This window comes from Capricornis sumatraensis, chromosome 1 (assembly GCF_032405125.1).
Source record: "Capricornis sumatraensis isolate serow.1 chromosome 1, serow.2, whole genome shotgun sequence".
Classification (NCBI taxonomy): Eukaryota; Metazoa; Chordata; class Mammalia; order Artiodactyla; family Bovidae; genus Capricornis; species Capricornis sumatraensis.
In genome coordinates this window covers 9,276,740-9,290,960 of record NC_091069.1, presented here as the reverse complement: position 1 = coordinate 9,290,960, position 14,221 = coordinate 9,276,740, and the positions used below count along the sequence as shown (strand labels likewise).

General features: G+C 45.9%; 1 protein-coding gene across 1 annotated transcript; it reads left to right on the top strand.

The window, feature by feature from the left end:
• The first annotated feature begins 230 nt into the window (after nucleotides 1-230).
• On the top strand, nucleotides 231-1,790 carry ZBTB43 (zinc finger and BTB domain containing 43). Its single transcript, XM_068966241.1, has one exon. It carries the CDS (start codon nucleotides 243-245, stop codon nucleotides 1,788-1,790), a length of 1,548 nt encoding a protein of 515 aa, XP_068822342.1. The 5' UTR covers nucleotides 231-242.
• The last annotated feature ends 12,431 nt before the right edge of the window (nucleotides 1,791-14,221 follow it).

Sequence of the window (14,221 nt, the reverse complement as noted above, 5' to 3'; positions counted from 1 at the left end):
AGACACAGGCATTGTCAAGAGTTAATACCATAAATAATGGTGGGAGGTTCTTGCTTTTGGCACACTCAACACCTGCAAGCCTTGCTCTGGGGGATGAAGGGCCCCCCGCTGTCCCCACAGGCCAGGGGTTTTTTTGAAACTATGCAACCTTGGTTTTCTTAGTGATCTGTAAATTTCTCTTTGGGCTGGAATTAGTACTAATTTTTCTTTCTCTTTTAGCACCAAACAAGATTTGTGATGAAATGGAGCCTGGAACAAACTCTTTTCGAGTAGAATTTCCTGATTTTTCCAGCACCATTCTGCAGAAACTGAACCAGCAGCGCCAGCAGGGACAGTTATGTGATGTGTCCATTGTTGTCCAAGGCCACATTTTCCGAGCACACAAAGCTGTTCTTGCTGCCAGTTCCCCCTACTTTTGTGACCAGGTACTCCTGAAAAACAGCAGGAGGATTGTTTTGCCTGATGTGATGAATCCCAGAGTGTTTGAGAACATTCTCCTGTCAAGTTATACGGGGCGTCTAGTAATGCCTGCTCCAGAAATTGTCAGTTACTTAACAGCAGCGAGCTTCCTCCAGATGTGGCATGTGGTCGACAAATGCACTGAGGTTTTAGAAGGAAACCCTACAGTCCTTTGTCAGAAGCTAAATCATGGCAGTGACCATCAGTCTCCAAGCAGCAGCAATTACAATGGCCTGGTAGAGAGCTTTGAGCTGGGCTCCGGGGGCCACACTGATTTCCCCAAAGCCCAGGAACTGAGGGATGGAGAGAACGAAGAGGAGAGCACCAAAGACGAGCTGTCATCTCAGCTCACTGAGCACGAATACCTTCCCAGTAACTCGTCCACAGAGCATGACCGGCTGAGCACGGAGATGGCAAGCCAGGACGGGGAGGAGGGGGCCAGCGACAGCGCCGAATTCCACTACACCCGGCCCATGTACAGCAAGCCCAGCATAATGGCTCACAAACGCTGGATCCACGTGAAGCCTGAGCGCTTTGAGCAGGCGTGCGAGGGCATGGATGTGCACGCACCCTACGATGAGCACCAGGTCACAGAGTCCGTCAACACGGTGCAGACAGAGTACTCAGTCCAGCCCTCGGGGGTAGAGGAAGACTTTCACATCGGGGAAAAGAAAGTGGAGGCAGAGTTTGACGAACAGGCTGATGAAAGCAATTATGATGAGCAGGTGGATTTCTATGGCTCCTCCATGGAAGAGTTTTCTGGAGAGCGGTCCGATGGGAATCTCATTTGGCACAAACAGGAGGCTGCTCTAGCATCGGGCTACAGTGAGAATATTGAGATGGTAACAGGGATTAAAGAGGAAGCTTCCCACCTAGGATTCTCAGCCACTGACAAGCTGTATCTTTGTCAGTGCGGCAAGAGTTTCACTCACAAGAGTCAGAGAGATCGACACATGAGCATGCACCTCGGGCTCCGGCCTTATGGCTGTGGGGTCTGTGGTAAGAAATTCAAAATGAAGCATCATCTCGTGGGTCACATGAAAATTCACACAGGCATAAAGCCATATGAGTGTAATATCTGTGCAAAGAGATTCATGTGGAGGGACAGTTTCCACAGGCATGTGACTTCTTGTACCAAGTCCTACGAAGCTGCAAAGGCTGAGCAGAATATGACTGAGGCTTGTACCAAGTCCTACGAAGCTGCAAAGGCTGAGCAGAATATGACTGAGGCTTGTACCAAGTCCTACGAAGCTGCAAAAGCTGAGCAGAATATGACTGAGGCTTGTACCAAGTCCTACGAAGCTGCAAAGGCTGAGCAGAATACAACTTGAGTGGCAGGCACAAAAATAAACTGTGGTAATTATGCAAATCTGGGCACAGATGATGCGTGCTACTTGCTATTATGAGAGAAGCTTAAAAAAAAGGAGGATATTTCTGCAAGACCAGTTCTAAGTAGGCCAATTAAAAAATCTAATTCTTCAAATGTGTCTGTTCCCGGCCTGGAGTGGCTAAAGGGGATAAGTGTGCCCACCTCACACCTGGTAAGGTGAACCTTCAGGCCTCTTGGGAATGAAGCTGGTGAACTAGAGGGTAGAGACACCTGCACTTGGAATTGGACTCCAACCCCCCAGTTCCGTTTCAGGTGGCAGCGGTGTTTGATCAGTCATTATTACAAGGTCATATTGGAATTTTATTTTGCTCTTACTATAGATACTTAGGTAATGTGGGTTTGTTTTGGTAGCTGCTTCACTGAATGAAATGCTACTTATGTAATAGCTACAAATAATGTGATTCCTAGGATACTAAGTTGATTAACAGAGCTCTCTTATCTGGTTTTGTTCTTTCTAAAGAGTATTCTAACCAAAACTATGGAGATTATTAAGAGGGTGACATTCTAAGTAAGAAAAAAAAGTAACTCATGGTACCAGCTCCAATTTCTGTAAGATGCCACCATCACAACGTGTTTCAGACTCTTAATAAGTCAGAGTTTTATATTTTAGTACTAACATTTAGTTTGAACAGTTGTTTCTAATTGTAATTCTCTAGGGTGCCAGAGATAGGTATTTCTAACTGGTTTGCTGTCCCAAATCCTGTTTGTTTAATTGTAGCATCCACATGGTGGGATCTGCTCTGGCTAGTAGACTTCTAGCCTGCTTTGACTCTGACCACGGTACCATTGGCTGCTCCAGCCCATTCACTCTGTCTTAGATTATGGTGCTTCCTGAAGTGGTCAGTCAATGACCAGTTACTGGGAAGGAGCTGGAAGCCACGGCTGAGAGTTACCTGTGAACTTCAGGAGCCTATAGAGTGCTACAGCGACACTCCAGCTGTCAGAACAAGAGCCACCAAGTAGCAGAATTTTGAGTGTCAGGTTATACTTAGGGGGACGAGGGGAACCAATTGCTCAAGAAAAGGGGAGTTTTGAAAATACACTGGTAGAGATACTCACAGAGGGGTACGTTGAGCTGGTCCTCCCAGCTCTTTAGGAGTGCTGGAATGTGTTTTAAAAGAGGGAAAGAAAGATTACTAATTTTAGGAAGTTGTCTGCAAATTCCTGCTCTCATTTAATAGATAAAGCTGCATACATTTACAAGTCCGTATAGCTATAGTGAAGTATAGTGAAGTCGCTCAGTCGTGTCTGACTCTTTGCAATCCCATGGACTGTAGTCTACCAGGCTTCTCTGTCCATGGGATTTTCCAGGCAAGAGTACTGGAGTGGGTTGCCATTTCCTTCTCCAGGAGATCTTCCTGACCCAGGGATCGAACCCAGGTCTCCTGCATTGCAGGCAGACGCTTTACCCTCTGAGCCACAAGAAGCTCTCAGAAGTTCTGTATAGCTATACCTACCAAAAAAAAAAAAACCCAAGAAAAGTAGCTATTCTGACACCTTTTCTGTGGATTAGTCAGCAGTTTGGGATTAAAAAAGAAGCTTGTTCAGGATGTTTTAAACTGTAACATACCTGAAGCTGTCACCAGGGTTGGGTCAGGGTGCTACTGTTACGTCAACTTTTCTGTAAACTTAATGGTTTATTATTTCTTAGTGGAAACTTTTTTTTTCCTGAAAACAAAAATAACTTTTCTTGGATTTGGAATGAAGTTTTTGTTTTAAAAGTTGGGCTTTGCTCTGAAATGAGCAACTTTGCTGGCAATGGCCTCTGATCCTCAAACTCCTACCATCAAGGCATTTAGTTGTATGGAAAGGGGAAAGATTTACTTACCAGTTAATGCTTGTAATCAAGGTTACAAAACAGGGATCTATTCATTAACACTGTATCATTCTCGATATATAAAAAGCACTTTGTATTTAAAACTTTATTATAAATATATATTGATTTTTTTAACCTAGAAACTAGATATTACCTCTTGGTTGTTTGCCATGTTAATACCCTCTTCTCTTAGTGTTGACACTTCACCAGTTAACAGTCATTTCTCTGTGTACCTGACAGAGAATGTAGAGGTGACTTATAGCCAAGCTCAGTTGCTGCTCCTCTTTTTCTCATGTTAGACGCATTGGGTTTTAGGTATGATCCCAGCCATTGTATGTGAGGAATAATTGTTGTATCACTTCTACTAATTCCAGTACTAAGGCAGTGCAGCCATTTTGTTCGGCCAAAAGCCAGTCACCCTCATAGTATCAGCAGACCATTTCTGCCTGTTGGGAAGGTTTGATGTGCTGGTTTCTATTAAAGATTGTACTCAAATGAGTGTTGGAACACTTGGGAAGAAGAGTCTTGAGAGGTAAAATAAAAATATTCTGGAACAATCTCATGGTCCTTCAGTTATGTTGAGATCAGCACGGCAGCCGTCGTGCGTAATGAGGAGGAGGAGGACAGGACTGGGGGCAGCTCTCTGGTGGTAGTTTTAGAAGCTTTCAGTTGTGCTGGGACTTCACGTGTTACGAAGAGAAGCAGATCTTCTGTTGAAATCCTTACGTGTGCATCTGCTACTAAATGTAGAATATAAAATGTAAGCTCCTCACACCTGCCGTTTGAAGCTTTCTGTGGTAGTGGGCTTTTTATAAAAGTTAGAGTTGCTGATCAGTCCACCAGACCCCGTGAGATGATTGGGCATCTGAAATGCTGGCCATGTCCAGAGAGGCGGGGCAAGGGGGTTGCCTTAGTTTGGATATTGAAAGTGAATCTTTATAAACTTTGCTTTTAGGCTTAAGAGATCATACTGTGTTACTACTTTTTTTTTTTTTCCTCCTGCCCACCCTGGGTTGGACAGATAGTCTTTGTCCTTACCCTCAGTACAGCTTTAGAAAATCTTTCTCCTTCCCGTTGAGTTTGGAGAGCAGTGGGTAACGTTTCCAAACAGTCTTTCAGGGATCTTGTCAGTGGCCCACAGCCAAGGTGTTTGTCCCTTACTTTGAGTCTTAACTGTGGTTTCTCTCCAGTCCCAATGGGAAAGGGCTTGAAGGCACCACCAGTGGTCTTTAATATTCGTACTGATGCTATGCCTTTCATTTTAGATCCACACATTACAATAATCCACCCGATAAAGTAGGTCTGACCGGCTGAGAACAGACTGCCATAACTTTCCTCAGCTGTTGAAGGTTACCCCCCAGTCCCTTCTTTTGGCTGCTGGTCTCAAAGAGTCTGCCTGAAAGGGTCTCCTCGGCTTGAGTGGGCATTTGCTGAACTGAACTGACTCTGAGCTGACTGACTGGGAAAGCTGCTTAGTCTCAGTGGCGTCTTCCTACGGAGGCACACACCTCCTCCTGAGGCTGCTGTGGACATGAAGTTGGGGCTGAGCAGAAGCAGCAACGCTGGCTTTCCCTGGGGAGGGGGGATTTGCTGTGCCCCCCGACCCCGGGTGGGTAGGGGAAGGTGGAGAGGATGCCATCACACCAACTTCAGGGGTTTGCTTTCATAAGGTCTCTGGATAATTTAGGAATGCTGAAAACCAAGCAACATAGACCCCCACCCCTCCAGCCCTTCTGTGCCACACTAATTTTGTGGTTTAGGTTGCTTTTCTGTGACTCACTTTGTTCAGTGAAACCAGGGTGTTTGTTTGGATTTTTGTCTTTGCTAACTTATGTGTTCGAAGGTACATGTTTCTTATTTCAAATTTCTACTGATAGTGCCCTCTGGGAAGATGCTGGAACACATTTTGCAAATGTGACTTTTTTTTTTTTAGTTTTGCTTGAAGCCTGTGTCATAATGTCAATTGCTGCTGCCTTCTTTCCTTTTATGAGGTTCCCAGTGTTTCTTCTAGAAAATTATTTATGCAAGTCAGGTGACTCTTAGACCACAAAACCATTTGACAATAAGCAGAGTATCATTAGGTGCATATCTTATTGATATTTTGTGAAATGTTATGCCTGTGTTGCAAAAGTTGAATAGTTTTGTCTTTTACATACTGCTGTCTTAAGTGTACAGCATGGTTTTACTTAATTGAATGTTACTGTTTAATATTTTCTTCTTATAGAAGAGACCATGCCCTTTTGTATGACATGTTTTAATAAATGTTACCTGTCAATTTTGTAAAAGTTCTGTTTTTCACTCTGGATATTTGACCACAAGTCTTTGTTTTCATTCTGACCTTTGCCACCTGAGAATAAAAGTTATATTGTGGCCTTTTGATAAGTAAATGCCAACTAGCCTGCTCAGATGGGTAGTGAGTTGATCATTTGCCGCGTCGGGCATTTATGATCTCGTTTAGCCCCCCGCCCCGCTAGCCCTGCCAGGTGTTTGGGTCTCCTGGTTATTCTCCCTTGGCTCCTCCAGATCCCCTCCCCACCCTGGGCTTCGTTTTGGAGGCTCACCCCTGCGGACCTGTCCCGGCTTCTGGTCAGGGTCCACAGGAGACACTCTGGGAGGAGCGTGGCGGGTGGGAGGAGAGAAGTCCGGGCCTTCACTGCCCGCGGCTCCTTTCCGCCAGGCGTGGCTGGACAGGCCGGCCCCCTCTGCGCAGCTCCCGTCAGGCAACTCCAGCATCTGGGACTACACCCTCCTCTTGGGCTCTCAAGCCGAGGCTCGGCCCTGACTCCCGGTTTCGCCGGCCCTCAGAGACTGGAGTATCCCCGTAGGAGTCCCTGGAGCCTGCCCACACCCTTTGTAAATAATCCCTTATGAAACGCCGCTCAGTCTCCCAGCTGAGTTCCGCCTGCGTTCCGTGCCCGCACCCAGGTGATGCCTCGCCTCAACATGTGAGCAGCTGTGAGTCACCGGAGGGGGGTCTGTTACCAGAGGTGGCACCGCAGCTTGCCGGGCAGAGGTGAGATTCAGAAGCGCGGCCTGTGGCTACAGCGCTCGAAAGGTGGTTTTTTCCAGTCTCTGTGATGCCGCCTTGCCCTTCAGTCGGGTCTCTGCTTCACCTCACTTTCCCCTCCGCTGCTCCCCAACCCCCACCCCCAAGAAAACCCGCAAGCAGCAGCAACAGCGCTCTTTAAAAGTGCCGCAGGCACTGAGGGCCACACGTATTTCCTAACAACAGCTCATTACCAGAGACACTGCTTGTTTTAGACCAAACTTAACCATCTTCCCACACAAACCTTCTGTTACCACTGTTTGTTGTGAGGTTTCCCCCGCCCTCCCCACTGCTGATTTTGAAGCCAGCTACAGATTGCCTCAGCTAGCTTAGCCGTTCTCTATATGGGAAGAAGTCCAAAAGAACCATTTCTAGCCTTTTTTTTTTGAGGTGAGGCTGTCTATTCTGACCAAGGGCAAACGGTTCAGGCCCTGCAGCATGGTGACCCCACCGACCTCTACTCTTGCCCTTCCTGGGTACCCTGCCAAGGCCCCCGGTTACCCCCAGTCCAGCCCACCCAGAAAGTAGATTTTCCCACACGGCTCCCACGGGGGCAGAGACCTCTGTAGGGTAAAGAGGCAGGCCCCGTTTCTTATCAGGGGAAAAGGATGAAGTGGCTCATTTGTATTTGGGAACAGAAGTGGGGTGGGATGTGAGGGCTGTTATCCAGACGGAGGGTGTAACACCTGTGCAGAGTATTTAGATTTCCTCATAGTCAGTTCAGGGACTGCTTCCCACCAAACCACCAGAGCACTTCTTGAGAACGGTCTCCACGCCTAGGCGCCCTGGAGGGTGTGCAGCTCTAGGATTTGCCCACAGTCAATGGACCAGTTCGCAGGTCAGCAACAGGAAATGAGGTAAGCTTGTTGAACTCGATTTAACAGTCATTTACTGTTTGGCAAGTAATCTTAAATTTGTTCTTTCTCAGCACAGAACGTGAAAGATAAGAGCTCTGTTCCCTTCCGTCTCTGTCTTGTGTTCTCTTTAAGAAATGAATGAATGAATGGTAAATGAAGATAGGCACAAATGGTATTTTTTTTTCCCCCACTTAAATGAGAAGCCAGAACAGGAGCAGAGGTGGAGAGAAGAGTCTCATGGTCTTTCTGAACTGGTTTGACTAGTTTGAATCAAAACCAAACCATTTGATTTTATAATCTTCTGTCACTTTCTTGTCCCACTGCAAATAGCTTGATGGCCATCACAGGAGAGGCACAGCTGTCCTTCAGGGGCGTATGTGGGCACTATAAAAATAAGCAATATTGTAGGTAAGTAGATGTTTAAAAAAAAAAATAGTGGCTTTTAAAGTCTAGAAATTGTGAGTTCTATTTTTTTTTTCTTCCTCATATTCCAAAATAAGAAAACAGGACTAAAGCCATTAAATGTATTTATAACTTAATAAGATACTTGTTACTCCCCAGAGTATAACGGTCTGTCTAATGTAATAGCTAACTTTTATGGATAGAAGCGAAAGGCTGCCTCTAGAACTGCCCCTGTCTTGTTAACTTGGGGTCAGCCACACTGCAGTAAAATCTCACTTGTTGGGGTTCTCGGAAAGCTCCTGAGCTGCACAGTGCTCCACTCGTGGTGGACGGACGCCAAATCTGTACCGGCTGCTGGAATTCCTGCAGGGTCTGGCCAAGTAGAGATTGTAGGCTTTAAAATGACAGCAGTGACTTTGAACCAGACTGGAAAGGATTAATTTTTAACCTCATTTATAGAGTGTGTCATAATCTGTGAGGTATCTTTTGTCTACTCCCAATGTGAAGATACAGAGAATCTTTCTTGGAAAGTTTTTTTTTTTTAATGCAGTTCTATATCTTTAGGACTCTGAGCACCAACTCAATCCACTGAACACCATACCTACTTTAATAGGTGTAAGAAGAATTGGGATTGCAGACTATAAATAACAGCCCTAGGAGAAGGTTCATCGCTTAACCATGTGCTAAGTGTCTAACTTGCATTAGCTCACTTTTTCCTCAGAAGAATCTGGTGAAGCAGAATTTTCTCCCAGGCTACCTTAGGTAGCAAGAAAGGATGACAGCTTCCTAGTCTGCAGGGGAGATTTTTTTTTTTTTTTTCTTCCTCAGGGAAACCCCTCCCTGGGCCCTTATTCATGAGCTAGGAAGGATGTCTGCTTCTGAGATTTGCAGTTACCCTCACCACCTGTAGGGCACTGACCAAGGGTTCTAATGCGGGATGGCAAGGACCTGGGACAGATTAACCTTCCAGTGCCTTTAGGGGCTGGGTGACTCACTGGGTGTCCCTTGGGTTCACACACTGCTCTCTTTGGAGAAACAGAGACTCCGTCTAGGGACAGTTCCAGGCCTGGCACCAGTAGCTCCCTGCTTGAATGCCTTAGGTTCAGGAAATATATGAAGAAATTAATCCCAGGGGTGGAAAGTCCAGTGATTTTCAAACTGGTAGAAAAGGCGCATCAGGGCCTACTCCAAGAAAAGGGCAGGGAAAAGGAGCATGACCCACCCACCACCACCCTCTTGCCATCAGAGCAGCTTTATTTTCACATAGTACAATCAACCAATTGCTTGCTCCTTGATAGAGTTGACATTTACGTGGGCTTACTGTGTTCTGCACCATTCTAAGCACTTTTCTTGGACTGACCCTTCACCTCACACCCACTGGGCAAGGCAGGTGCTCATGCCGTCACCGTCTAGCAGGAGGACACTGCCAAAAGAGCCAGCATTCCAAAGCCCGAGTCCTGGGCTCCGCTAAGCTACACGTGTTCTGTCGGGCTCAGCGTGTCCAGAGTAAACCCCGCCCTGCCTGCTGGTGCCCTGGATGTTAAATTTTGAATGTAAATCGTCTAGAGAGGGGTTCCAAAGGCCACAGGCTTATCTCAGCCCCCTGACCACTGCTCTAGTGTCTTATCTCCAGGAGACCGGCTCTTGGCACCAGCAGCACCTGCTTATCTCTGGGTTGGTGGGCCCCAAGCAGGCTCACCCTGTTCCATCAGCCTCTGGGGCAAGGCACTCCCTCCCAGCATCCCCAGCTCCTCACTTGACTGCTCCAAGCCCTGCCCCCTCCCAAGCAGATCTAGTCCTGTCACCTCCCCGATCCCCCGCAGAGGATCTTAACCCCTTAGCTTGCCATCCAGGGTCCCGCTATCACAGTAGCTGGCTGCTGGTCTGGTCTTAACTGCCCATCTCCACTTGGGCCCTGGCTCCCCTCTTCGGACTTTTCTGTCCTTCGACGACGCTTTTCCCTGCCTTGAGCACTCTTTTCCGTCCCCACTTCCTAACTTTCCTCCTCCTAGAACACTTTGTATCATTCCAGGCTCTGTGAAAATAACTCCTGTGATGCCTTCCCTGAGCACCCCTGAAAATTATTCACACCAACTCTTAGTGATTCCGTTTTCATTTTAAAGGTAACTGCTGTAGCCTTTGTTACTACCTCGGAATTTTACGTATACCAGCCATTCTTCACATAAACCCATGTCCCCTGCTAGACAGTGAGGTCCTCAGAAACAGAAAGTGAAAGTGAAGTCGCTCAGTCATGTCCGACTCTTTGCGACCCCATGGACTGCAGCCCTCCAGGCTCCTCCATCCATGGGATTCTCCAGGCAAGAATACTGGAGTGGGTTGCCATTTCCTTCTCCAGGGTATCGAACCCAGGTCTCCCGCATTGCAGGCGGACAGACGCTTTAACCTCTGGCACAGTCCTGATCCACAGTCAGTAAATACTGCTGAATTTTAAAAATTTTATAATAATTGCCGATCTACTGTTGAATCTTTATCCACCAGATAATGGCCATGAACTTTTTGCTTTGTCAGACACCTTTCTTAGGAAGTATGCATACCCAACGATCTTACAAAGGCCCTCTTCCAACTGAATGTCATCTAAGTGATGCTGAAATTGCCTGTTAGCTAAGAATTTTAAGGTAAGTATAGATCCTCTTTCCTAAGTGAAAGGTTTTGTATCTTAGCAAGTACTGAGCTGTAATATTTGATGCTGTTTATTTAAGTAAAGTCAGGCAGAAGGGGGCAATGGGATTTAGCAAAAAAATGATTTCTGGTAGAGAAAAGTCAGTGTCTGGCTCACACCAGAATGTCAGTAGAGTAACTTAAAACAGTTGACAACTTGCTTTGGAAGCAGAATAAACTGAATTGCCAGACTCCTTATTAAATACACCAGCCCTGTAGTGAAGGAAAGTGATGAATATTTTTTGTTGTTAACTTCTGCTAAGAAGCTTGTTCTAGAAGAGGGCATATTTTCAGTGAATTTTGGCACGGTCTAAAACAGATGGTTACATGTTATTTGGTGCTTCATCTAATACTAAAACTTGTGGCAATTGATTAAGGACCAAAAGTTGTTTTTCTACAACACTCAAAACATGATTGTAGCAATCTGAGCTTTAAGTATTCTTAATAATAGCAGTAGGATGTTGCAGTTGGGAAACACAGGATCTGGACTAGACAACTGGGCAGGTTATAGGCAATAAAGACAGTTTGTTTTGTGTGAATCGACTCTGAGAGAGCATGGCATGAGGCTCTTCTGACCGTCTAAAAGTAGAAAGGGCGGCAGTGAGCTTGTGACTCACACAGGAGTTCTGTCTGAAAGGTGCTAAGCAGTTCTGCCAGAAACTGTTTCAGAAGCATCTCAGGGCAAATCTTCTCAATCTTTTCATGTAGAAGGATTTCTTTTTTTTTTAATTTTAACCTTTACTTTATTCTTTTTTTTGGCTGTGCCATGTGGCATGCTGGATCTTAGTTCCCCAACCAGGGATGGAACCTGTGACCCTTGCAGTGGAAGCGCAAAATCCTAACCACTGGACCACCAGGGAATTCCCAAGGTCATTTTTTTAATATTAGAAAGATTTGCAGAGCCCCCTCCCACCATGACAATCATTTATCAAGAAAAATTCAAAATTGCAAAACACTGTTATGAATTTTATTGTATGTAAATGTATTTACATTTATTCTTTGAAAAGTGTGTAATTGAAAAGTATTAATGCAAACGTGGGATATCTCAAAAGTAGCTTTATATCCTTCCAGGGTCTATTCTTTGGTTTATTCATTTGCTCATTTATTTACCAAGTATTTATCAACCACCAGCTCTGGCCCTAGACTGAGCCTCCAGATGGTGATTCCCTGCCTACATTTCAGTTCAGTTCAGTCAGTCAGTCATGTCCGACTCTTTGCAAACCCATCGACTGCAGCATGCCAGGCCTCCCTGTCCATCACCAACTCCCAGAATTTATCCAAACTCATGTCCATTGAGTCGGTGATGCCATCCAACCATCCTATCCTCTGTCATCCCCTCTCTCACCTTCCAATCTTTCCCAGCATCAGGGTCTTTTCAAATGAGTCAGTTCTTTACATCAGGTGGCCAAAGAATTGGAGTTTCAGCTTCAGCATCAGTCCTTCCAATGAATGTTCAGGACTGATTTCCCTGTCTTCAGAGGTTGTGAAAAACACTCTGGGAGATGAGGAAATGGACATTTCAGGATAGGTCCTTTGCTGTCTGTGTCATTAGAATTGGTTAAATCTTAATGAATCCAGGCCTGTAAATAAGATTTTACCATCAACTTCAAGAGAATACTTCTCAAACAAACCTAGCTGTGGATGTGGTCAAAGCCACTGACCTTAATACATCTGTAAGACAAGACCCAAGTTACAGCCATTTCCTGTAATAGCTACCCTCAAAATCAGCTGCTTCTCTGGGTTTTCTGGGTTTTAACTCATCTCTCTCATCCTGAGGGTAAAGAGGGCAAATCTTCCTCATCAGTGATTCCTATTTCTGCCTCCCAGGATTTTCCCATTCCCCACTTTTGAACAGAATCCTTTTCTCCTAGTTTGTCTGCCACCGTTCAGCACACTGAATTCACACAGATAACACTGACACTATAGAATAAATCATATCACAGGCTCCCAAAAAGCACTCTCTAGTGAGAAGAGTCATGCTTAAAAAAATAAACCAACACTATGTGTTGTCCTGGATGCTGGGGATATAGCAATAAACAAAACAGAAAATTATTGCAGCCCTCCTGGAGTTCACATTCTAGAGGCAGGTAAGACTAGTACCTCTCCAACACTAATGAGAAGTACCACAAACTCCACACAGGAACAGGATACCGAGGGACACACACGAGGCCTTCCTAGTGCCATCAGCATCTGAGCAGGGCCTGAAAGGTTGGGTGGAATTCTGGCATGCAGATCCATGAATACAAGTGAAGAAGAGGCCAACCTACCCAGAGTGAAAATAAAAAGAAAGGCAGAGGGGGCAATGAGAAAGGAGCTGTGGCAATACAGCAGGAAAGGTAGGTTTGGGGGGCCAAGTTTCCACTATGGTGATGGATGTCAAGCATCCAGCACTCACTGTATGCCAGGCTCTGCGCTACATTCTTGACGTGCGATATCTCTTTAGATCTTTGCTACAACCCGGCTTCAAAGGTAAGGGGAAACCAAGGCTCAGAGAGGTTAAATAAGTGGCAGAGCCAGATCTCTGAACTAGGTCATCTGACTCTGGAACCCAAGCTTGCAGCAGTTACACCATATCGGTACTCAAGGTCATGAAGGATCCTAGGCTGAGGATCTGATTTCGTGGGTGATGATCAGAGCTGTTAGGAAAATGAACCCAATGGAATGATATGACCCAGCACGTGGTATTTGTGCTGCATTCCCTATGTGGGTTGAGTGACAAATAATAGGTTTGCCAGTGTGGCCTCCTGGGTGTGGAGCAGGTGTCTGGTGGGAGGAGCCAACATGAGCCCAGGTAGGTCAGGTTCAAAGTGAGTGATAAAATGGGGCAGACTGGACTCCTAGCAGCGTACTGGGGGGCTGTTGTTAACCAAGGTAGGGCCATCTGAGAACAAGAATTGCAGAGGCTCCCTCTACACTTGCTTTCCTTCCATGGGATTTTGGCCCCTGGCACTGAGCATGCACCCTCCTGCCTTGCGTGCCAGTGAAATTCCAATTAGCAATTCCTTTAATGTAATTCAAGAATTGCTCCACCAACATCCTCAAGAATGGGCAACACCTTCTTCCTTACATGAAGGTCACGAGGGGAAGGATAGTTGGCAGGGAGTCTCAAGAACTCCACACACATACTCAATTAAGTTCAATTCCTTGAAGGGACTTCTGTGGCAGTCCAGTGGTTGGGACTCGGTGCTTTCATTACCGTGGCCCTAGGTTCAATGGCTGGTCAGGGAACGAAGATCCTATAAGCCAAGCAGTATAGCAGCAAAAAAAAAAAAAAAAAAAGTCCCATTTGTTTAAAGTTTGGAAGGTGACTGTCCCCACCATCGTCCTCCTTGTCTCTTACCTCGATGACTGCACCAGCCCACTGTCCCCACTCCACTCCCTACACACATCTGTCAACCTCACTGCTCTGAAACACCCCGGGGATCCCCAGTTTCTACCAAAGTTGGTGCATCCTCTCCAGACCATAGGCTTTGTCTCCCTTTCTGGTTTGTTTTCACTGTTTCTCCTACCTATTTTACTCTCAGGCCAAATCCCACATTCCCTTGAAATTGCTCTCAGCTTCATTATGACCA

What these genes read in the sequence shown, in the direction of transcription:
- ZBTB43 (XM_068966241.1), top strand. Translation starts at nt 243, where the DNA reads ATGGAGCCTGGAACAAACTCTTTTCGAGTAGAATTTCCTGATTTTTCC.